We start from the raw sequence: 25,397 nt of genomic DNA on the forward strand, positions 1-25,397 counted from the left end.
GAGAAAAATAACGACAAAAAATCTGAAAAATATATATTTTCCCTGAAGCGATGTGCTGGAAAAGAACAGGCAAACAGATCCATCATGTCTTGCTCCTCTTGAAATGTTGTCTTGTTCAGAAGGTGAGGTTTAGAGGGAGCATTCAGTACTGTTTTGTTACCATCAAAGCCCCATATACTTACTACCCACCACTGCAACCTGTATGCTCTCGTTGGCTGGTCCTCGCTACATATTCGTCACCAAACCCACTGGCTCCAGGTCATCTATAAGTCTTTGCTAGGTAAAGCTCCGCCTTATCTCAGATCACTGGTCACCATAGCAACACCCACCCATAGCACACGCTCCAGCAGTTATATTGCACTGGTCATCCCCAAAGCCAACACCTGCTTTGGCCGCCTTTCCTTCCAGTTCTCTGCTGCCAATGACTGGAACGAATTGCAAAAATCCCCATATTTGTTTTTCTGATCTTGTTCACACCAGTATTTCTCCTTGCACATCCTCATCTGCACATATATCACTCCAGTGTAAATTTCGACATTTTAATTACTTCGCCACTATTGGCCTATTTATTGCCTTACCTCCTTATTTCACTTACACACACTGTATACAGATTTTTCTATTGTGTTATTGACTGTACGATTGTTTCTCCCATGTGTAACTCTTGTGTTGTTTTTGTCGCAGTCCTTTGCTTTATCTTGACCAGGTCGCAGTTGTAAATGAGAACTTGTTCTCAACTGGCCTACCTGGTTAAATAAAGGTGAAATGAATAAATATCTAAAAACTTTAACTTTGTTGAAGCCATGGTGCTGATCAGATACAGTAGTATTAGTAGCAGAAGCAGTCCCTGGATCTAGGAGGGATAGCTCAGAGCGTTGTCTCTTCTATCTACACTCCACAGACTCATCAGGTGTCTCCTCTACATGTATGCAGCTGTGTGGTTGAAGGATACTTATAACCAGTCTAAACACTTACCAAAGGTCGCCTACTAAGAGTAGGCTGGAGGTAAACATTTTTGTGGCATATTTTTAGTGTAGGTCATTTACAACTGCAGTGGAATAGAGAAAAGTCATATACAGTATAATGGGCAGTGGTGGAAAAAGTCATACATAAAGATAACTTAATAGAAAATGACTCAAAGTAAAAGTCACACAGTAAAATTCAACTTGAGTAAAATTCTTAAAGTATTTGGTTTAAAATATACTTAAGTATCAAATATAAAAGTATAAATCATTTCAAATTCCATATATTAAGCAAACCAGACGGCACCATTTTCTTGTTCTTTTCTTTTTGGAAAGCCAGTGGCCACACTCCAACACTCAGACATCCTTTACAACCAAAGCATGTGTGTTTAGTGAGTCCGCCAGATCAGAGGCAGTAGGGATGACCAGGGATGTTCGGTTGATAAGTGCGTGAATTTGACTATTTTCCCATCCTGCGAAGCATTCAAAATGTAATGAGTACTTTTGGGCGTCAAGGAAAATGTATGGAATAAAAAGTAAGGAATCTAGTGAAGCAAAAGTAGTTAAACATATATATAGTAAAGTAACTTAAGTTTACTTTAAAGTGTTTTTTACTTGAATACTTTACACCACTGATAATGGGCCCCTGGGGCTATCAGAAAATTGCTTTGAAACCATGTCATGAACAGTATGCCTAACAGTATTTTGCCTAATGAACTTGATGGAAGAATAGTCAGGGGGACACTTGAAAATGTTCCAGACAGTAATTGGCCTAATGAATGTGATGGGGTTTGTGACACCTTAACAGTTACAACAAGTGGTCCAAACCTCTTGACAAGGTCACTATTGTTGGGTTAAGTTCATTAACCCCTTCCTTTGAGAGAGCGTGTCCCCAGGCTTCTCTATACCAAGTCCCTCACATGTACACACCTCCAACCCCCCTCAATACAATTCTAAGATTTTAATCTGTAACCAAATGATTGTAATAAAGTTAAGCATATTAATGCATATTAATGGTTGCTTGCTACCCAAATCTTTGAACCTTAGGTATTCCACTTGAGTAGTACCTTGAGTAGAAAAGGAACATTTTCTAAAGAAAATGTGTGTGCTTGCTATAGTCTACAATAGTGAATAGGAGCAAACGCGAATCTCACACACAGAGTATCCATCCATGAGTGTTCTGGTCTCCCTGCATGGACCTATAGTAGAGACATCTACTACAGAGGTACTTGCTTATGTCACAACAACTGATGAGCTGTTTGGGTAATATGGCAGAACTCTCATGTCCTGTGGCTGGATCCCTCAATACAAGCTCTGAAAAACATTGTCACATTGGCTGCCACCCAGAGCCATAGAGACCTACAAAGATGTCATGGGGGAAAGCAAAGATACACTCTGTGGGAAAAGTGTTGCTTCTGTTCTACTCAGGCTGTTGCCATAGTAACAGCGGAGCTTATCAACAACAGGCGATGTATTTTTTTAGCAAAGATATTAACGGTAGCTAGCAAGCAGGCTATCAAAGGAATATTAGCTAACTGATGAGATCAAATGGCTGACAAACGTGGTTTGGAGAAACTGGACTTTTGTGCATTAAGCATCGAGCAACAGCAGCAACTCCGACAATTTAAGGTTAGTTAGCTAGCTAACACTTTACTACTGTAGGTAGCTTCATGAATGCTCCTTGGCTTCTCCAACAACATTTAGGTAGCTAGTTCTACCGATATAATTAGGAATTAAAATACAATAGGATTTCTTGTTCTATCACTAAACTGCATTATTTTTGCATTCATCCAGCTAATAGTTAGCTAGCAGAAATTCCTTGGGTAAAGATAGGCTCAGCAATGACAAACATCTCGTGGGGTAACTAAATCTGCTATTGACCACCTGGCTTTTCCCAATATCACGAGGCATGGGAAAGAGTAGAATGGACAGTAAAGTTAAGGGAATTCACCATTATATTTATCCTGGGACAAGCAAAGCAAACAATGTATATTAGAGAGCGCATCCAGAGGTGGAGGCCTTAATAAGCGACTTTTTAAGGTTTGTTAATTGGCTGGCACTGACTGACGGTATATTTTCAGACATATTATTCTCCATCTCAATTAGGGCTCAAGCTCCAGACATCAATAACGAATATAATTCTATTTCATATTTAGCGACAGTAATTAAGTCTAACTGACCGATTGCTTGGGTACCTGCTTCTTGTTTTTTTGTATTTTTTTTACAGAGATGTATTTCTCAAAAGACCCACAGGCATTCGAGAGTATGCAGCAGGTGGGTTCAATCAACAACACAAACTGACACATACACCAATATACAGACAGGGACAATCCTCTACTTAGAACTACCAATAATTAACATATTTTCTCTTTCAGATTACTTCACCGCTCCAAACTGCAGGGTGATCCTGCCCACACAGGCACAGACTGAATCCTTACCGGATTGTTTGGCAGTTCAACTGTTATTGAAGTGTAACGCTGTAACAGGCCTCTTTTCTCTGTGTTCTGTACATCCTCTGTATTGACTAGTTATGTCAAAGTAACATGATGGGAATGTACTGGCACCCAGGCAGATGTTCTTACTGAGCATCATTACAACAGGTTAGTTACAGGGCTACAGAAGGATGTTTTATACCGCTGGTTGAGAGGAAAAGATTTCTAGGCCTGTAGGGTGGAGTGGACAGCCTCTTTACAGGAGTTCTCAGGGTAAAGTCTAAATGGGATCATTGGGACGTCCCAACTCTGACGTTAAGCCATCGAAGTTGAAATATAAACCGGTTAAGGTTACCGATGTCCCAAGGATTCCGGATAGCACTAACTTTTTTCTCAAGCCTCAAGAGTTCCCCCTTCTGGACTCTTATGTACTTCCACTAACTCCCCAGACATTAAGCAAGATGAGACAATGTGACCGCAGCAATACTGACCATAACTTTAGAATGATCTGACCACACTGGATACACAGTTTAAATGTTTAATGAATTAAAAATCATCAAGTAACCAGCGCATCAGGCTTTGCTTTAGTAAAAACAGGTCAATTCCATCTGTTACAAATAATTCAGAATTCTGTTTGATTCACATTTTATAATCTGACACGCTACAAAAATAGGCACATCTGGTTTAACAATTAAGTGATTGTATAGAGAAGAAGACCCTGAAATTGTATAAAAACCTAGACCCTGACAATATTGGACATTTCAACAGTAGGCCTACGTAGTACATTCTGTAACCAACATACTGTGGTAGAGCATGATGAATAGAGCTTTTAAATCCTGAGCGAAGGGCACAAATCATCAATGTTTAGACACGTCAATGTTAAAAGGTAACAGAGATTTCCTTTTTATATATACAAGATTGTCAGTAACTTACATTGTTAGATTTTTGTTCAGGCAATTGACTGTCCCTCTCTTATGGCTTGTATTGGGCTCCAGGAATCCAGAATTGTATCTTAGACACAGATCTAGGATCAGATTACATTATGTAAAACCTTAAACATAATCCTTAGGTAGTAAAACACACAACTGACCTTACAACAGTGTCTATAGGCAACATCATCCTACTGCCTTTAGCTCAGAGTAGTGTACCAGTCTCCTGACCCCAGAGCCCATCTACATTCCACAGTATGATGGAGCTATCAATACACACTGATCTGATCCAAGGTTAGTGTTGCGTTATCCCCTAATGGTAATGGTTAAGATTCAAAGAGGGTAAGCTGGCCCTGGATCTGTGCCTATTAAACAATCTCACACACTCACTGTACACATTGGACTTTAACCACAACATTCAAAGGAGTTTCAACCAACCGCGATAAAAGTTAGTGTTCTTTTATGTTGTGTCTTACTTACACAGCATTTTAACGGTAAAGCAGATCCCCCTTTTAAAAACATGATTCCCGTTATTAGAACCCAATACATACACTCACTTTAGTTCACAATGTAAAATTCTAGATTGGAGATACTGATTGAACGGCAATGACTACAACCATCACACACCGCAGCCATCCCACAGACACACACATCCAGTGTCCGATGTTCTTCACGTACAAACAGGTTTAGTCCCACACACACTTCCAATGTCTCCCAATGTCTTCACACAAACATGGCCTGGGACACAAAGCTCTCTCCACGAGTCGCACCGGTGGCAGGGGGGTGGTCCTCCTCATTGTCATGGTAATCATTGGGCTTGTACTGGTTGGGGGCATACAGGTGCGGGACTTCGTTCAGCCTGGGTTCATCCCAGCCAGAAGGGGTGCTAGCGTAGCGCAACTCCTCCGCATCACAATTGTATTCCTCATCACTGCACGCATCCAGGTCCTGGTGGGAAAGATCAAATCTTAATAATCATGTAAAAATAAGGAGAACCAATGCAGTCTTCATGGTATTATTGTGACCCTTGCATTAGCAAACAAACTGACAGAGCAACACCTTTTGAGAGTCTTGAACCCAGGTCTTCTAGCCCATGGGCAAACTCGCTAACCACTGTTCCAATAGGGTTAAATCACAGGGGGAAAATTGTAACTAGCTTACCAAGGCAATGGTTGCTACAGTATTAAAAACACATGTTTCTATCTATAGCATGTTCAGTGTAACAGCTTCTATCCACATAGCAACCCTCCACACCCTTCAGTTTCCTACACGTTCTCATGTTTGTGTTCTGGTAAATAGGGCAATCATGTTGAGTAACTGATGAATTAATGATCATAAGTAGATGTTAAATTATTGAGTTATTTTTGTTTCATCAATCCTTTACCAGGATGTATTATAAATGATATAGATAATGAACTAAGAGATGGGTTGAGGCACTTTATAAGCCAAAGCTACAGAGCTTAATGTATCTTGATAGTCTACAATGGCTTCCTCTCCTGGTCTTCATTCACTCCATCTTTACTGATAGGAAAACACAGGCCAGATGGAAGCATTATCAAGGAGGCCAGCTGGGAATTTGCTTTCACCTGTCCAGGTCTTTCATGTCTGAAGATTGAGGAAAGGAGTCAGGAGAGAAGGACTATTGAGAGATGCACCCCATGTATGGCTGTATTCTTACTGTGCTGGGCTCGGCATCCTGCGGAGCGTAGTACAGGTGGTCCACGGATCCGTCCTTTCTCTCCACAGGGTCTCGACTGGTGTTCAGCTGCAGATGTGCATGCACACACACAGGATTATTCTCATGTACTCTGAGTTTGGGTAAAACTAGGTCCAAGAGGCTTCTAAACAGTTCTACCCAAGCCATAAGACTCCTGAACATCTAGTCAAATGGCTACCCAGACTATTTGCAGTGACCCCCCCCCCCCCCCCCTCATTACACCACTGCTACTCGCTATTTGTTCTTAACTGACTTGCCTAGTTAAATAAAGGTGAAAAAAATATATATATTTTACTGCTGCTCTTTAATTACTTGTTACTTTTATCTCTTATCCGCATTTTTTTACTGATTGTAAAATACAAATTGAGGGGCCATAACAGCAAGTCTAAAACTGTTATGGCTGGCCAGCATCCCTCACCGTATCAGAAGAGCTGCTGGTGGTGGTCTGCTGCTTGTTAGGGGGAGGGGGCTTGTACTTGGGTGGACCACTGAGAAAGAGAGAAAGGAGGGAATCAAAACAAACAGGATGATCACTTAGTATGAGTGACAGACACACACACAAACACTCACTCTCCATTCTGCTGGTTGCGTTTTTTGCGGACCAAGACCACAACACTGCCGATAATGGCCAGCAGCAGAACCACCCCAATGAGCCCTCCTATAACACCGCTTGTAGTGGGACCCTTCACTGGCAGTCGAGTACCTGCAGAGGGAGAGAGAGAGACAGGGAGAGTAGGAGAGATGAGAAAATAAAGTAGATGAGAGAAAGTGAGATAGGAAGGAAGACAAAGAATAGAAGGGAGGTAAAAGGGGATAAGTACAAAGAGGGAGAGAAAAGAGAGAACATTAAGAAGAGTAGTGATAACATTCACATGCTGGAGTCGTCCCACATGCACATTAATAACCCTACATTACACAACATCGTTACATTTCTGGTGAAAGGTTCTGAAAGCGAAATTCTAAATGTAATCCTCAAGTAATGAAGTATGCCTAGCTACAGTCTATAGGGTGTGTGCGTGTGAGACAGAGGTGCAAACAAAGTGTGTGTGTGGATGAGAGGTATAGAGAAAGTGTGTACGTGTGTGTGAGAGCAAGCCGAGATGCAGAGAAAGTGTGTCTCTGCCTTTACAGAAGGTCTACATTAGTGTAGACTACAGTCACGTGGACAGGCAGACAATCAGACATAATGACTGTAGTACGTTCCTCTAATGAACCATGACCACAAGTACCAATTCTAAAAATAAGATAGGAATACATACACACACACGGTGTGACCCCATCCCCTTATCCTCCCCATCATTGCCCAGGGGATTATGCTAATGAGGGAGTGTTAAAGGGCAATAAGGAGCTCAGCTAATTGGAGAAGAGTTACACAGGGAACGTAATTTGGTTGGCCCTTGATTGAATGTTAGGCTTATAATTATGACTGTGGTACTGATGATCTTATAGCAACGCTCTGTAATGTTAACAATGGAGCATCCAATGACCTTTACACATGTAAATAGCAGTTGTTTTCAATTAGACCACAACATGTAAATAAAATAAAAACGCTTTGGTTTCCCAGTAAAACTATGAAAACTGTCCATTTTTATTGAACCTTTATGGGGTAACCTTTCTGTTACTGGCCCAACACTCTAACCACTAGGCTACCTGTCGCCCCTACACTCTAACCACTAGGCTACCTGTCGCCCCTACACTCTAACCACTAGGCTACCTGTCGCCCCTACACTCTAACCACTAGGCTACCTGTCGCCCCTACACTCTAACCACTAGGCTACCTGTCGCCCCTACACTCTAACCACTAGGCTACCTGTCGCCCCTACACTCTAACCACTAGGCTACCTGTCGCCCCTACACTCTAACCACTAGGCTACCTGTCGCCCCTACACTCTAACCACTAGGCTACCTGTCGCCCCTACACTCTAACCACTAGGCTACCTGTCGCCCCTACACTCTAACCACTAGGCTACCTGTCGCCCCTACACTCTAACCACTAGGCTACCTGTCGCCCCTACACTCTAACCACTAGGCTACCTGTCGCCCCTACACTCTAACCACTAGGCTACCTGTCGCCCCTACACTCTAACCACTAGGCTACCTGTCGCCCCTACACTCTAACCACTAGGCTACCTGTCGCCCCTACACTCTAACCACTAGGCTACCTGTCGCCCCAACACTCTAACCACTAGGCTACCTGTCGCCCCAACACTCTAACCACTAGGCTACCTGTCGCCCCTACACTCTAACCACTAGGCTACCTGTCGCCCCTACACTCTAACCACTAGGCTACCTGTCGCCCCTACACTCTAACCACTAGGCTACCTGTCACCCCTACACTCTAACCACTAGGGTACCTGTCGCCCCACACTCTAACCACTAGGCTACCTGTCGCCCCTACACTAACCACTAGGCTACCTGTCGCCCCTACACTCTAACCACTAGGCTACCTGTCGCCCCTACACTCTAACCACTAGGCTACCTGTCGCCCCTACACTCTAACCACTGGGCTACCTGTCACCCCAATAATAAATGATCATTTCTTAAAATGATCTCAGAGTAGTTCCCCCTGACATGTATGAAGTCATTATTGTTCAGAACATGGCATGTTTAATAGGTCTTATGAGACAAAGCTTTACACCATAGCAGTAGTCCAGTTATAGGACGTAGAAGGGAGTGTTACTAGGTGATTAGGGTGTAATACAGCCTGTTGTCCACATGGCAGTAGTCCAGTTATAGGACGTAGAAGGGAGTGTTACTAGGTGATTTTGGTGTAATACAGCCTGTTGTCCACATGGCGGTGCTGTGTCTCCATAACAGGCTCTGAAGTACTAATAATCTTCACTACCTCTGCTTTGTTCCGTCCTCTCTGCTCTTCATCACTCCCATGATCATCGACTATGTATTTATTTACTATGTCTTTATTCTATTATACTGAGTCGTTTACTTTATGTTCGTATTCTTATATTTTATTTATTGTTGTTGCATTGTCAAGAAGGAACGTGCAAGTAACAATTTAGTTGGACAGTATATACACCATGTGTATCCTGTACATACGACTAATAAAACCTGAAACTTTTCCTCCCTCTCCAAAGTGATTTCCTCCCCTCATCTCCTTTTTACTGATAGGGAATAAACTAGGCTGGTGACAGCTTTATCTGGTAAGCATTCTTTATTTATTAGGGTACTTTCCTTTCAGATCAGTTCAGATAAAGGAGAGGAAGCCACTTTAGAGTATTGAGATGCAGCCGCTGTCTGAGTGACTCCAGCAGTGGTGAATAGAGATCATGCCCTCTCTATCTGTGGTGGATGCCAGCCATGTCTCGCTCTAACAAAATCTCCCAGACGGCCCGAGCTGCCCGCTGTGTCTCTCAGCTGGCGCCGCGCTCCGCTGCCCTCCGACAAGGACAGGCTGGGCTCTGTAAATTTAGCCAAACGGGTGCGGGCACACACACACTGAGCAGAGTCCAGCTGGCAGGGCCATCTTGTATACTATCCAATATCCCTGTCACTCACACCAACATTTATACACACCCACAATTCTCTGTGGTGTGCTGAATGCCCCATACCCTCCTACTCACTCACACCCCCATACCCTCCCACTCACTCACTCACACCCCCATACCCTCCCACTCACTCACTCACACCCCCATACCCTCCCACTCACTCACTCACACCCCCATACCCTCCCACTCACTCACTCACACCCCATACCCTCCCACTCACTCACTCACTCACACCCCCATACCCTCACACCCTCCCACTCACTCACTCACACCCCCATACCCTCCCACTCACTCACTCACTCACTCACACATACCCTCCCACTCACTCACTCACACATACCCTCCCACTCACTCACTCACTCACACCCCCATACCCTCCCACTCACTCACTCACACCCCATACCCTCCCACTCACTCACTCACTCACACCCCCATACCCTCCCACTCACTCACTCACACCCCCATACCCTCCCACTCACTCACTCACTCACACCCCCATACCCTCCCACTCACTCACTCACTCACACCCCCATACCCTCCCACTCACTCACTCACTCACACCCCCATACCCTCCCACTCACTCACTCACACCCCCATACCCTCCCACTCACTCACTCACACCCCCATACCCTCCCACTCACTCACTCACACCCCCATACCCTCCCACTCACACCCCCATACCCTCCCACTCACTCACTCACACCCCCATACCCTCCCACTCACTCACACCCCATACCCTCCCACTCACTCACACCCCCATACCCTCCCACTCACTCACACCCCCATACCCTCCCACTCACTCACACCCCCATACCCTCCCACTCACTCACACCCCCATACCCTCCCACTCACACCCACCCCCATACCCTCCCACTCACTCACACCCCCATACCCTCCCACTCACTCACTCACACCCCCATACCCTCCCACTCACTCACTCACACCCCCATACCCTCCCATTCACTCACTCACACCCCCATACCCTCCCACTCACTCACTCACACCCCCATACCCTCCCACTCACTCACTCACACCCCCAAACCCTCCCACTCACTCACTCACACCCCCATACCCTCCCACTCACTCACTCACACCCCCATACCCTCCCACTCACTCACACCCCCATACCCTCCCACTCACTCACACCCCCATACCCTCCCATTCACTCACACCCCCATACCCTCCCATTCACTCACACCCCCATACCCTCCCACTCACTCACTCACTCACACCCCCATACCCTCCCACTCACTCACTCACTCACACCCCCATACCCTCCCACTCACTCACTCACACCCCCATACCCTCCCACTCACTCACTCACACCCCCATACCCTCCCACTCACTCACTCACACCCCCATACCCTCCCACTCACACCCCCATACCCTCCCACTCACTCACTCACACCCCATACCCTCCCACTCACTCACACCCCCATACCCTCCCACTCACTCACACCCCCATACCCTCCCACTCACTCACACCCCCATACCCTCCCACTCACTCACACCCCATACCCTCCCACTCACTCACACCCCCATACCCTCCCACTCACTCACTCACTCACACCCCCATACCCTCCCACTCACTCACTCACTCACACCCCCATACCCTCCCACTCACTCACACCCCATACCCTCCCACTCACTCACACCCCCATACCCTCCCACTCACTCACACCCCCATACCCTCCCACTCACTCACACCCCCATACCCTCCCACTCACTCACACCCCCATACCCTCCCACTCACACCCACCCCCATACCCTCCCACTCACTCACACCCCCATACCCTCCCACTCACTCACTCACACCCCCATACCCTCCCACTCACTCACTCACACCCCCATACCCTCCCATTCACTCACTCACACCCCCATACCCTCCCACTCACTCACTCACACCCCCCATACCCTCCCACTCACTCACTCACACCCCCAAACCCTCCCACTCACTCACTCACACCCCCATACCCTCCCACTCACTCACTCACACCCCCATACCCTCCCACTCACTCACACCCCCATACCCTCCCACTCACTCACACCCCCATACCCTCCCATTCACTCACACCCCCATACCCTCCCATTCACTCACACCCCCATACCCTCCCACTCACTCACTCACTCACACCCCCATACCCTCCCACTCACTCACTCACTCACACCCCCATACCCTCCCACTCACTCACTCACACCCCCATACCCTCCCACTCACTCACTCACACCCCCATACCCTCCCACTCACACCCCCATACCCTCCCACTCACTCACTCACACCCCATACCCTCCCACTCACTCACACCCCCATACCCTCCCACTCACTCACACCCCCATACCCTCCCACTCACTCACACCCCCATACCCTCCCACTCACTCACACCCCCATACCCTCCCACTCACTCACACCCCCATACCCTCCCACTCACTCACACCCCCATACCCTCCCACTCACTCACACCCCCATACCCTCCCACTCACTCACTCACTCACACCCCCATACCCTCCCACTCACTCACTCACTCACACCCCCATACCCTCCCACTCACTCACTCACTCACACCCCCATACCCTCCCACTCACTCACTCACACCCCCATACCCTCCCACTCACTCACTCACACCCCCATACCCTCCCACTCACTCACTCACACCCCCATACCCTCCCACTCACTCACTCACACCCCCATACCCTCCCACTCACTCACTCACACCCCCATACCCTCCCACTCACTCACTCACACCCCCATACCCTCCCACTCACTCACTCACACCCCCATACCCTCCCACTCACTCACACCCCATACCCTCCCACTCACACACCCCCATACCCTCCCACTCACTCACACCCCCATACCCTCCCACTCACTCACACCCCCATACCCTCCCACTCACACCCACCCCCATACCCTCCCACTCACTCACACCCCCATACCCTCCCACTCACTCACACCCCCATACCTTCCCACTCACTCACACCCCCATACCCTCCCATTCACTCACACCCCCATACCCCCCCATTCACTCACACCCCCATACCCTCCCACTCACTCACTCACACCCCCATACCCTCCCACTCACTCACTCACACCCCCATACCCTCCCACTCACTCACTCACACCCCCATACCCTCCCACTCACTCACTCACACCCCCATACCCTCCCACTCACTCACTCACACCCCCATACCCTCCCACTCACTCACTCACACCCCCATACCCTCCCATTCACTCACACCCCCATACCCTCCCATTCACTCACACCCCCATACCCTCCCATTCACTCACACCCCCATGCCCTCCCATTCACTCACACCCCCATACCCTCCCATTCACTCACACCCCCATACCCTCCCACTCACTCACACCCCCATACCCTCCCACTCACTCACACCCCCATACCCTCCCATTCACTCACACCCCCATACCCTCCCATTCACTCACACCCCCATACCCTCCCACTCACTCACACCCCCATACCCTCCCACTCACTCACACCCCCATACCCTCCCATTCACTCACACCCCCATACCCTCCCACTCACTCACACCCCCATACCCTCCCACTCACTCACACCCCCATACCCTCCCACTCACTCACACCCCCATACCCTCCTACAGATTGAGACAGGGTTTATCCACTCTTGGTGTATTCTCAATGTGAGGTATGGTCTAAAATACTGCTAAGAGTTTTAAAATATAAAAACAATACTGCCAAAGTTCTACAACACTAGAGCACTGCTGCATAAGATAGCTGGTGCATAATTAAGCAGCCTCTAGATGATTGCTGGGAGATTTTCTGGGCTGAGAGACTGGCTGACCAGGAAACAGAGTGTAACATCTCGCTCTGCCTGCTTGCTTACCTCTCTCGGTGATACCAGTCTGCTTCTCCCAACTGGGATTAAGGTTAACATGCTTCCCCAGCCAACCATACAGGCCCATATGACTCATGTGACCTCGGGCTGGCTGACCTGGCCTAGCTGCACTATGCTGCACTTAACCCCATCTCCCTTCTCCCATCCTCTACTGCTGCCTTCGTTTGGGAAACGCTCGTTTATCTCTCCTTAATATGGCAGCCCAAATCTGTAGCGTCTCCAGCTCTGCATCTTTAATCTCCTAACGAGCAGAGATAAGCCTGTTTTATTACCCTCCCTGCCCTCTCTCTCACACACACACACACACACACACACACACACACACACACACACACACACGTGTGCCATCTCTGCTCCCAGAGCTATATATTTATTATACCTCAGCTATAAAAGTAATTGACCCAAACAGATTAAAGGGTCATTCATTGGCCAAACAATCCTACTGTTGCTGATCATAAAATCCACCTGTATTGTATTATTGTTGACTTAAGTTTGAGCATCAACGTACACATGAGACAAACACGGTTCCATTGACCCCAGATGATGGGGTTACAGATTAGGTCTAGACGGATTGATCAGCACTGATAGAGATAAAGATGAGCTAAAGAAAGAGCTGAAGTAATCCCATTGCTCAGTCAGGGAGAGGAGATGTCTAGCCCTTAGATCCTAAAGGCTTAACAGTGTTACATTACCAACATCCATTCAGCCCAATACACACACACACACACCTCGCTCCCTAGCGACCCTGTATCCTGGTAACCAGGCGCCGCATACATAATCACACAGATTGGAGGTGTGTGTGGGAGGGAGAGAAGGACAGGGACATACAGTGATAGAGGAGAGGAGAGAGGATGAATGGGAGAGACAGGGTGATGGAGAGGAATTCCGATCACTTTGGAAACTGCCTCTTCAAGTATGCTCGTCTTATATTACTGCTGCTAATAATAAACACAATATCACTACCATCAACACTACTACAGTAGTACTATGTGGACTGCTAGTACTATAGTGTCCTGCTGTTGGCTGCTGCCTGCCTGGGGCTGTACTGAAGCTGTAGTCTGTCAGACAGGCCCAGTATTCATCTAGGGTGATTCCAGAGCTCGCCCCATGCATTTACACTGTCTGGGATTAAACGTATGTCAGGGACACCAAGCCTTTGTGTGTGTGTGTGTGTGTGTGACAGCAGGAAAGACCGTGTATATGCATACAATTGCGTGTGGGTGTGTGAGTGTTTGACGTTGATCTCCCCCTCTCTCTGCAGGGAAACAGTGTGCTCCCTGCCATGGTGCATTAAGGCACCAACAGGCACCCTGGGAGAAGGCAGGGTCTCTCTCCCACCCTCATACCCTCTCTCTCTGACAAGGTCAAGGCTCCCCTCTCGCTGTCTCTGCGTCAATATTTACAGTCCACTTCACACTGGAACAGAGGTGGCTGGGTCAAGCCAGCATGGAGCAGGCCTGCTGCATTACCCAAATGTAGCTTTCCAGTCCGGCTGAGAAGGTTTAATAGGGGTAGGAATAGGACTAGGCAGGCTGTAGTAGTCCAAAAGGCAACACACCCCAACCCACAACCACACCAAATAGCTGTTCATCCCAGCAACAGAGAGAACATACACAGGTTGCAGCTGGCAGATCCATAACAAGGCACACACACACACACACACACCAGTCCGGGTAACTAGGAGTTGTACTGTAAGAACCCAGGTCACCTCAGTTAGCTAGTGTGTCATAATGTGAACTGTCCCTAACCTCCCCCTCCTTCCCTGGGGCCTGGTCTGTCACCCATTGGTCCGTTTACCTGCCCTGTGACCTTCCGCCTGGGAGAACATCCACTTCATTAACTACTGGAGCACTACTCCGCCATGCAGAGGGATCCCAACCCAGAGTGCAGCTTCCTACTGAGAGGGGATTGAGGTGAGACAAAGGAACATTTCCACTAGGGTTTCCTCTACTAACAATGTGCTGGTCTCAGGTTAGGCTGTTAGGTCAAAGCAATATCGAGGAGGATGCCTTGATAGAATTTAATATCACTTATAGCTATATCTGTTCAATGTCAGTAGAGATGGAGGAAAGAGAGGAGATGACTTCAGGCTACTGAGATGTATCCTCTCGGCCACAGCAGGTGGCTAATTGGGGGACCGTCTCCAGTAGACTACCTCGAATAAGAGACTGATTAACAGAACGGGGAGCCGTAATGGCCCCGCTTTCAGTTGCATTATTCTCTCCCCCTTTCAGCCGATGCCCCTCAAGAGAATCTGCACAGCCAGAACGGCACAGGCCCGGCTCTAGCTCTGCATTTGGATTTAAACTCTCATTAAGACAATTCTCCTCTGCCATGGTGAACTATTGGGCATATAAACAATGGAATAGAATAGGCAACGAGGGTAAGATTTTGCATGTCGAAAAAAAGGACGGCGAACTTCAGTGACTAGGTTTAGTTTGTTGTTGATTATGCAGGGTTACAGAGCAAGTAACATACACATTCGAGTATATACACGTTATTTGCATGGACATCTAATGGGCCTGTGGGCATATGGGTGTGGAATCACAATGCAAACCAGAACCACAGTTATATATAGTTCCCTGGGAGGTGTTCTAGGTTGTGGGAGGGAGCCTTGTGCTGATCATACATGGAAGTCACAAGAGGTTGGTGGCACCTTCATTGGGGAGGACATGCTTGTGGTAATGACTGGCGCGGCACCAGTGGAATGGTACCAAATACATCAAACACACGGCCTCCAGTTGTTTGATGTCATTCCAATTGCTCCGTTCTGGCTGTATGAGCCTCCTCAGCAGCCTGTGATGGAAGTCATTACCACCTGTTGCTATAGCTGTGTGTTCTTCACAGTGTCTGTCCTTAACACCAACATTACACATAGAATACTACAAAAGCATGCACACAGTGTTACAAAAACACAATCATACAGGATGACAGACACACACAATGCATGCATATGGATGCTAATAGTCACATTTACACACACACATGTCACAGATGAAGAATATCAAACTGCTGTACATGCATCAAAAGGCCTTACCGACAACATCCTCCAGACAGACAACCCCATGGGCACATATTGATCCTTCATACAGCATCTAACACACTGCATCACGTCGGTCTCTCTCAGATAATCATTTTTATGTCACAATTCATACGAATCTCAATATACAGTTAGCTATATCATGCTCCTCCATCTCTCCCACCTCTCAGTGTGTGTGTGTGTGTGTGTGGTGTCAGAGATAGACAGTTCAATAGCAACAGCAAAGTATAAAGTGGGTGAGTGGACATAAATACATTGCAGTGGGCGAGGAGCACAGTGTGTGAGGTCATCAATAGGTAGCAGTGAAGGACACTTGGTGCAGTGTGGAACAGCAGGCCAGCCCTGCTTGAAAGACATGACACAAACACTGGCTGCACGCCATAATGACACTCAACATGACAGTCAACACAATACAGAAAGACACACATACACTGAGTATACAACACATTAGGAACACCCGCTCTTTCCATGACAGACTGACCAGCTGAAATCTATGGTCACTTATTGATGTCACCTGTTAAATCCGCTTCAAATCAGAGTAGATGAAGTGGAGGAGACCGGTTATAGAAGGACTTTAAAGCCTCGAGACATGTGTCATTCAGAGGGTGAATGAGCAAGACAAAATATTGAAGTGCCTTTTAACGGAGTACGGTAGTGGGTGCCAGGTGCACAGGTTTAAGTGTGTCAAACTGCAACGCCACTGGCTGTTTTTCACATTATGATCATTTTACTGTCGACGCTAGTCAGTGTTTGTGAGTGCAGTCAATTTAAGTGTTCACCAGAGCACACTAAGTCATTGTGTGTGTGTGTCAAAAGTAACACACTACGCTCCTTATTGTAAATGCTTATGTATACACACACACCAGTCATTGAGAGTTGTGTTGAGGGGAGTTATATCAGTGTTCCCTAAAGAGCCTCTTATACTGGTCCACACTACACTAGCCCTTAAACACCCAGCACAGCACAGGGCTCTACATATTTAATACAGAGCTCAGAGGACAGAAGAGTATTAGAAGAGGGAGAGAGGATTGATTTCTTGGCAGCTTTACACCAGCCCAATCCTCCTGAAGTAGTGTGTGTGTACGCTTCTGCACAAGTGTGTGTCAGACTGCGTTAGACACGGCGAGAGGAGAGGGAACACACACATGGAGAGACAGGAGTGTGTGTGGGGAAGAAAGGTACCTGTGTAACAACACAGAGTCAGACGGATGGAACAGAGCTGATGTGAGTGTTTTTGATCTGCTGCTATGGGAATGGAGGCTACTCATTGTGAAGGATGAGGCAGAAATAGCAGTTATTACACACCTAGATGGGCAGTGACTTCCTTTCTACTCCAACTGTCTTCGCCTGGGCCGGTATTCTGTCTGTTCTCAACATCTCACAAAGCTCAACATTCTTTTGGTCTGTGTACCAGGGTTGGGGCAACTTCCATTTCAATTCAATCATTGAAAAGTTTCCATTTACTTTCTATGAGAAGTTTGCAGTTCTTGAATTTCAGTTCACTTCCTGGATTGACTGCATCGAAACTGAATTGATCCCAACCCTGCTGTGTACACAGTAGCAGTCACTTGAACAGGAGCAGATATTGGCATTGTTCTCTGTGTAATCTATCAATGGCTTGTTGATGTTCAACTCTTCCTGCAGGCGACACACACACACACAGGGGTATCAGATAGATGTGTATCAGATAGATGTGCGTCTACTGGAGGTGACACATACCAATCTTTCTTCTAGACACAGACTCACCTGTTAGAGCAGAGACAAGGGGGACCTGATACAAGTCTATCAGCTCAACTGGAGTTGAACAATACACACCGGTCTCTGAGACACCTGTATCAGGACCATCAGTGTTTCCTCTAGATGACAGAGCTGTCGAGCAGGTGACAGAGCTGTCGAGCAGGTGACAGAGCTGTCGAGCAGGTGACAGAGCTGTCGAGCAAAGGGGTGGGCAACTCCAGTCCTCGAGGGCCTGTTGGGGTCACACTTTTTCTCCATCCCTAGCAAACATAGCTGATTAATTAAATTGCATTCTAAAACTGAAGATCCTGATTAGGTGATCAGGCCCTCAACTGGAGTTGCCCACCCCTGGTAGCAGGTGATAGAACTATCTAGCAGGTGACAGAGCTGACTCTAGCAGGTGACAGAAATGTCTAGCAGGTGACAGAAATGTCTAGATCAACCACTTCCTCTGTGAAACACACCAGTCAGTAGACCATTCAGCAATATTAGGCTGGTTGACTTAGCATACATGCCATAGACAACAGTGTCCACTGTCACAAATGAAATGCCACCAACCCGTTTGGCAGAAAGACACTCTCCCTTCACCCTCTGCTATATGACACCAAGGAATGTTCACCTGCACCGAAACCCATCATCTCATTATCTTCACTCACTCCAACTCATTTGTTCTCTTTTCAATACACAACAATAAACCTTCAGCTCCTTTCAAAAACGACTGTCATCATACCAGACTTCACACAAGTCCAATGCCTGAAGGAAAAGGGTGACTGAAATATTAATTCCAAAATGTCTGGCTGATTAAAAATATGAATTAAATAAAACCCTAGGGGGTAAAGTCTTTCAGAATACATAATGATAGACAAGGTTAAATGAGTCCAATTATTCATCTATCGGACTACAGACCTACAGTCGTCTATCCATTATATAGTGGAAGAACATCTCTAGTGACCAGTAACTTGGGTAAATGCATTCTGTGGGTGTGTGACATGTCTTGGCTGTGACATGCTCTCCCCACCGCCTGCAGAAGCATGTGTGTGTGTGTGTACAAGCTTGTGTGTAACATGCCTCTGCTGTATGGATCATTAATATTATTCATAAGGCTGAATGTCAACATGGATGAATCATTTCTGTAAAATGTCACCAAACACCAGTGTGTGTGTGTGTGTGTGTGTGTGTGTGTGTGTGTGTGTGTGTGTGTCTCGTAGCTTCACTGCTGGACGTGGTGGCAGGCTAGCTATGACCCTGGTTGTCATCACTGTACAAAAACATTACCACCACAAATAGACAGGAGGGATGGAGTGAGGAGGGAGAGAACAGAGGGTGGATAGGGAGAGGGGGGAGTCAGTGAAGGAGACCGGGGCAATAGGGGACAGGGGACACAGGGTGGACAGGACAGCCAGAGCTAAAGGGGACAGGCATGGAGACTTAGCCTCAGAGACAGGCTATAGGCCTGGTTATTGAACAGCACCTCAAGTTGCAGAGAGCCCAGTGAAACTAGTCTCTGTGGATGTTAGTATGATGACATCAGAGAGTTCAACACATTACCATCAACCCACACACAACTCCGTGACAAAGACACACAACTCCGTGACAAAGACACACAACTCCGTGACAAAGACACACAACTCCGTGACAAAGACACACAACTCCGTGACAAAGACACACAACTCCGTGACAAAGTCACACAACTCCGTGACAAAGTCACACAACTCCGTGACAAAGTCACACAACTCCGTGACAAAGTAACACAACTCCGTGACAAAGAAACAACTCCGTGACAAAGTAACAACTCCGTGACAAAGAAACAACTCCTTGACAAAGAAACACAACTCCTTGACAAAGAAACAACTCCGTGACAAAGAAACAACTCCGTGACAAAGAAACAACTCCGTGACAAAGAAACAACTCCGTGACAAAGAAACACAACTCCGTGACAAAGAAACACAACTCCGTGACAAAGAAACACAACTCCGTGACAAAGAAACAACTCCGTGACAAAGAAACACAACTCCTTGACAAAGAAACAACTCCGTGACAAAGAAACACAACTCCGTGACAAAGAAACACAACTCCTTGACAAAGAAACACAACTCCTTGACAAAGAAACACAACTCCTTGACAAAGAAACAACTCCGTGACAAAGTAACACAACTCCTTGACAAAGAAACAACTCCGTGACAAAGTAACACAACTCCTTGACAAAGAAACAACTCCGTGACAAAGCTCCAGCAGCAGTTACCTAAAGGAGCTTTTCTTGTTGCATTTTAAAAGTCCTCCATCCCATCATGCCTGTGACCTTTAAGGTTGAGAGAGCGTACTGAGGAGTGGGGCTATACACTACAGACAGGCTCAGGGCCCATGGATGAAGGACAAGGAAGGAGGGAAGGAATGAAGGAGGCAGTGTCATCTCCTCTCCCTCTGGCTCTTACAGCTGTTGTTCGCTCTTTTCCCCTCTCGCTTTTCAACAGCACTCATCTCTCACCGATCACCCACTTGTGCCCCTTCTCCCTCCCATCATTCTCCTACAAATCACACCCAACAGAAGGCAATCCAATGCATTGTTCTACAGACACACTATGAACAGTGATTGACTAGGGAACAGGAGAGCTGAGAGAGACTGATATAAAAAGAGATATTACCACCCTGGGACAGCAGCAGCGTAGAGGGCCCTAAGCAGGATAAACGACCACAGACAAACCAGGCCACAGACGTGATAGGCTACGCATGCAGAGAAAACCTCAGACAGACTGACCATGTAGCACAGGAACGGATCTAGAAATGGAACAGCTCCATACATCACATGGCCTATGTCCCAAATCACAACCTATTCCTTATGTAGTGCACTACGTTTGACCAGAGCCCATTTCTGGTGTAAAGTAGTGCACTACATAGGGAATTTGGGATACACTACATAGGGATCCATTTTGGTCACATCCTTGGTGTGGGCCTATGGAGGATAAAGGACAGGAGAAAAGCTCATAGACAGGCCCTGTAACACAGAGATAAATTGTAGAATAGAGGCATGGGGCTACAGATGATAGAAGACTAGAGACTCCCAGAACACACACTAAAGTACAGCTAAACCAATATAGTGCTGCTACGCCCAAGGAGCCATAGGTGGTAAAAGATGAGAGCTCTAATATTGCTCTCTGTGTGTGTGTGTGTGTGTGTGTGTGTGTGTGTGTGTGTGTGTGTGTCTAAGGTCCCAGGCTGCTCATTTCTCTCGTATGTCACACACACTGCTCTCGTGTCAGACACTCCTCTGCACATGGACAGGAATCAGGCCTCTCCATGGAGCCGACCCACAGCACCATATTTGTGGCCCTGTCACTGTGCCCCTGTCACTGTGCACCTGTCACTGTGGCCCTGTCACTGTGCACCTGTCACTGTGGCCCTGTCACTGTGGCCCTGTCACTGCGCACCTGTCACTGTGGCCCTGCAGTGTTTTAAGAGCAGGGCTCAGCAGACAGGTAGATACACCCCACAGTTCAATACCTTCAGCTCCCGTCTGTTTTGCCCTCTAGACAACGTCTGGCTTGCAACAGAGAAGCACAATAAGTGGAAAGAACTCCTTTCCTCACAGAATAGATTGTGATCTGATTGGCTGCAGGTAACACTGGGGGGTTGTCAGTCTCCTGTGGTAACCAGATCAGAGAAACAGGGAGACAGATATAAGGGGAGGAAGAGAGACGGTATCTCTGAGCAGTGAGACGAGGAGCGGGGTGGGTTGTCAGATTGTCACCATTCATCTCACTTCGTTATTATGAGAGTGACAGAGGGAGAAAGGTCAGAATAGAAGAGGTGAGAGTGACAGAGAAAGGTCAAAGGAAGGAGGGACAGAATAGAAGAGATGAGAGTGAGAGAGAGAGAAAGGTCAAAGGAAGGAGGGACAGAATAGAAGAAGTGAGAGTGACAGAGAGAGAAAGGTCAAAGGAAGGAGGGACAGAATAGAAGAGGTGAGAGTGACAGAGAGAGAAAGGTCAAAGGAAGGAGGGACAGAATAGAAGAGGTGAGAGTGACAGAGAGAGAAAAGGTCAAAGGAAGGAGGGACAGAATTGAAGAGGTGAGAGTGACAGAGAGAGAAAGGTCAAAGGAAGGAGGGACAGAATAGAAGAGGTGAGAGTGAGCAGAGAGATAGATGGAGAAGACGGATGTCTGATAAAGAGAAGGACAAAAAGGTGTTTAGATGGAGAGACGGATGAATGGAAGAGATAATAGAGTGTGTGTGTGTAGAAGTGTCAAGAGAAGTTGCCTCACACACAGACATAGCTGTGTGAAGTTGTCACAGTACTTCCCGCAACCTGACTCTATTTGATGTCAGACAAAGGACAGAAATAGACTTCACTCCTACAGAGAGAGACCACACAGTCACTGAACAAATCACTCTGGACTGCCTCAGAGAGAAGAGACACAATCTCTATCCCGTGTGAGAGACGCATGTACAGTCACAAAGACGCACCTAGACCTGACAGTCCAATAAAAATGTCATACGACTTATCCTGACCAACCTAGAGCCAGAGTATTTCTGTTTCTCTGTTTCTCTTCTCTTGATCGGTCGGTGTGTGTGTGTGTGTGTGTGTGTGTGTGTGTGTGTGTGTGTGTGTGTGTGTGTGTGTGTGTGTGTGTGTGTGTGTGTGTGTGTGTGTGTGTGAGCACGATTGAGAGCCTGTTGAGACGGTGAATTAAGCAACCAGTGCATCTGATCTGCAGAGCGCCCCGAGTCAAACACACACGCATCTATTCTTAAGAGCAGAGCAGGAGTAACCATTCTCATATGGATAGAGATCTGACTCAGACAGACTGTAGGTCAGTGTTGCCAGCTAACCAGAACCCTGTAAAATGGTCAATTTTGTTATTCTGTGTGCTTCAGGGAGAGGTTTAGTTCCAGGTACATGGGAGCTTGACGTGCGCGCGCACACACACACACACACACACGCGCACCTCTTTCATCTGCGGCTGCAGTCTGTTTTTGCAGGTGGTGGTTGAGGTCACTGCACCACTGAGTGGGACATACAGAGAGAACACACACACAGATCTCACAGAATCTAAACTAACACAGCTGCACTAACCCCATGCCCCCACTCTTCTAATCCTACTCCCCCCGTTCCTCTCCTCATCCCAAATCAACCCACTCCTAAACCTACACTATACCGAAACCCATCCCTCTACAACAACCTCCCCCATTCCTCTCCTCAGCCCAAATCAACCCACTCCTAAACCTACACTACACTGAAACCCATCCCTCTACAACCCCCCCACTTCTTCTCCACAGTCCTCCTCCCAAACACCCTTCATCACCTCCCCTACACTATACTAGAACCAATCACCCTACAACAACCCCCCCACTTCTCCTCCAGTCTTCCTCCCAAACAACCTTCATCACCTCCCCCTACACTATACTGAAACCCATTCCTCTACAACCCCCCCACTTCTCCTCCACAGTCCTCATCCCAAACACCCTTCATTACCTCCCCCTACACTATACTGAAACCCATCACCCTACAACAACCTCCCCACTTCTCCTCCACAGTCCCTGTCCCAAACACCCTTCATCACCTCCCCTATACTGAAACACATCACCCTACAACTACCCCCCCCCCCACAGTCCTCCTCCCAAACACCCTTCATCACCTCCCCTACACTCGACTGAAACCCATCACCCTACAACAACCCCCCCACTTCTCCACAGTCCTCATCCCAAACACGCTCTGTCATGTGGAAGGTGCATTCAACTGGATCTACATTATCCATCTACCCCCCCTCTACTCCCACCCCAACCCAGTCAGATACCCCCTCTGCTCTGGTGGCAGTGGGCCAACCATGCACCACCCCTGGGAGCCCTGCTACCCACAATCACTTGCCTGCCGTCAGCTCAAGCCCGGTCAGCATCAGGAGAGGAAGCGTAATCACCTTGGGACCTTAGGGGATACAGGGGCACCCCCCCCCCCCCCCCACACACACAAGGTCAGGGGTTGAGTGTGTGTGAGAGAGAGTGTGTGCGCACAAAATGTAGCTTAATAAAACCCTGAGAAGAGTCAACATTATGACTTCCTGATGAAAAGGTTAACAATACCATTTCCTGTGTCTGTTATGCTAAAGAGTAGTCTCAGTAATCTCAAGAGTTCCAGTGTGTTCTGCTTTAGTGTACATGACATTGACACAACAACAGAGTAATAGTGTGGAATGCAGACAGTCCGGTACCCAGGCTAGGCCAGGAGAAGCCATGCAAACAGCAGGGAGTAGAAGATCAAATACAGCACATGGAAAACGTGCTCTGTAAGATGTCAAATATTGTCATTGGTGTGCAACACACACACAATAAAAATAAACTGCAATTGTTTTTAAAACTATGAATACACTATAAATCTGTGGCTGTGGATTGGAGAAAGTCAAACAGAATCTACACAAAGCATGTGATGAGGCCAAAAGGAGTTTCCATTCACATTAAAAAAGGTCAGAACCAGGCTGGCTACTCATTTAGGTCATTGAAGAGATGCCCTCATGGGTCAGCCCATCAATACATCGTCCTGTGATCCATTCATCAGGCCAGCTATCACACTCTGGGATTGTTGAGTCAGGCCTGGAGCCTAAGGGTGAGAGGTTAAACGGAGACAGGTGGCAGTAGGGTAGGTTCTATCCATCCATCTGCAGACTAGAACAGGTTAAAGTGTGTGTTAAGGCTGTGTGTTAATCTAGACACTACTGTATGGACTGGACAGTAGCTCAGACAAGCCATGGACAGTATATACTTTGAATCCTGCAGAGTCAACAGGCATAGATGCAGATACGCATACATATGAGTACCCACTCAGATGTCCACACACGTCTCCTCAGTCGAATACCACCACACACACGGCACCCCCCTCAGGCCATCATACCAGACACGGAAACAAACTGCCCCACTTTGCTGGTGTCTAAACACAAACATGCCGTTATAGTACACGCTGCCGTGAACAAACACAGAAACACACACGATTATTCCTAACCGAGTCCGACAGACACACAAAAACAATGTCTGCCTCATCCTCCCGTCACAGGGAGCCAGAACAGGGCCACCATGACAGTGCCCCAGGCATCACTACAATATAACTACAGCGGATTGGCACTGGACTGGTACAGCACTACGTTAGAACAGGGATTGGACAACACTGAGAGCTTGGCCCCGCAGTGTCAGTTTGGCTTCAAATCTAGGTTGTGGTTTCTGG

General features: G+C 47.3%; 1 protein-coding gene and 1 long non-coding RNA gene across 2 annotated transcripts in view; one reads left to right on the forward strand and one right to left on the reverse strand.

Annotated features, from left to right (window-relative positions):
* Window positions 1-2,390: 2,390 nt before the first annotated feature.
* LOC109901895 (uncharacterized) lies at window positions 2,391-4,254 on the forward strand. The gene is made up of 3 exons (XR_002256792.2): window positions 2,391-2,588; window positions 3,187-3,233; window positions 3,335-4,254. It is a non-coding gene; the product is annotated as an uncharacterized LOC109901895 (long non-coding RNA).
* The window catches only part of si:ch73-22o12.1 (nectin-2), a 72,818-nt gene continuing 51,336 nt past the window's right edge, over window positions 3,916-25,397 (reverse strand). The window contains exons 7-10 of the mRNA XM_020497903.2: window positions 6,608-6,740; window positions 6,456-6,525; window positions 5,999-6,085; window positions 3,916-5,268 (exon numbers count right to left, since the gene is read on the reverse strand). Coding sequence (XP_020353492.1) covers window positions 5,044-5,268; window positions 5,999-6,085; window positions 6,456-6,525; window positions 6,608-6,740 — 515 coding nt within the window. The 3' untranslated portion in view covers window positions 3,916-5,043. The remainder of the gene's footprint in view (window positions 5,269-5,998; window positions 6,086-6,455; window positions 6,526-6,607; window positions 6,741-25,397) is intronic.

Source organism: Oncorhynchus kisutch, linkage group LG13, assembly GCF_002021735.2.
Source record: "Oncorhynchus kisutch isolate 150728-3 linkage group LG13, Okis_V2, whole genome shotgun sequence".
Taxonomy (NCBI): Eukaryota; Metazoa; Chordata; class Actinopteri; order Salmoniformes; family Salmonidae; genus Oncorhynchus; species Oncorhynchus kisutch.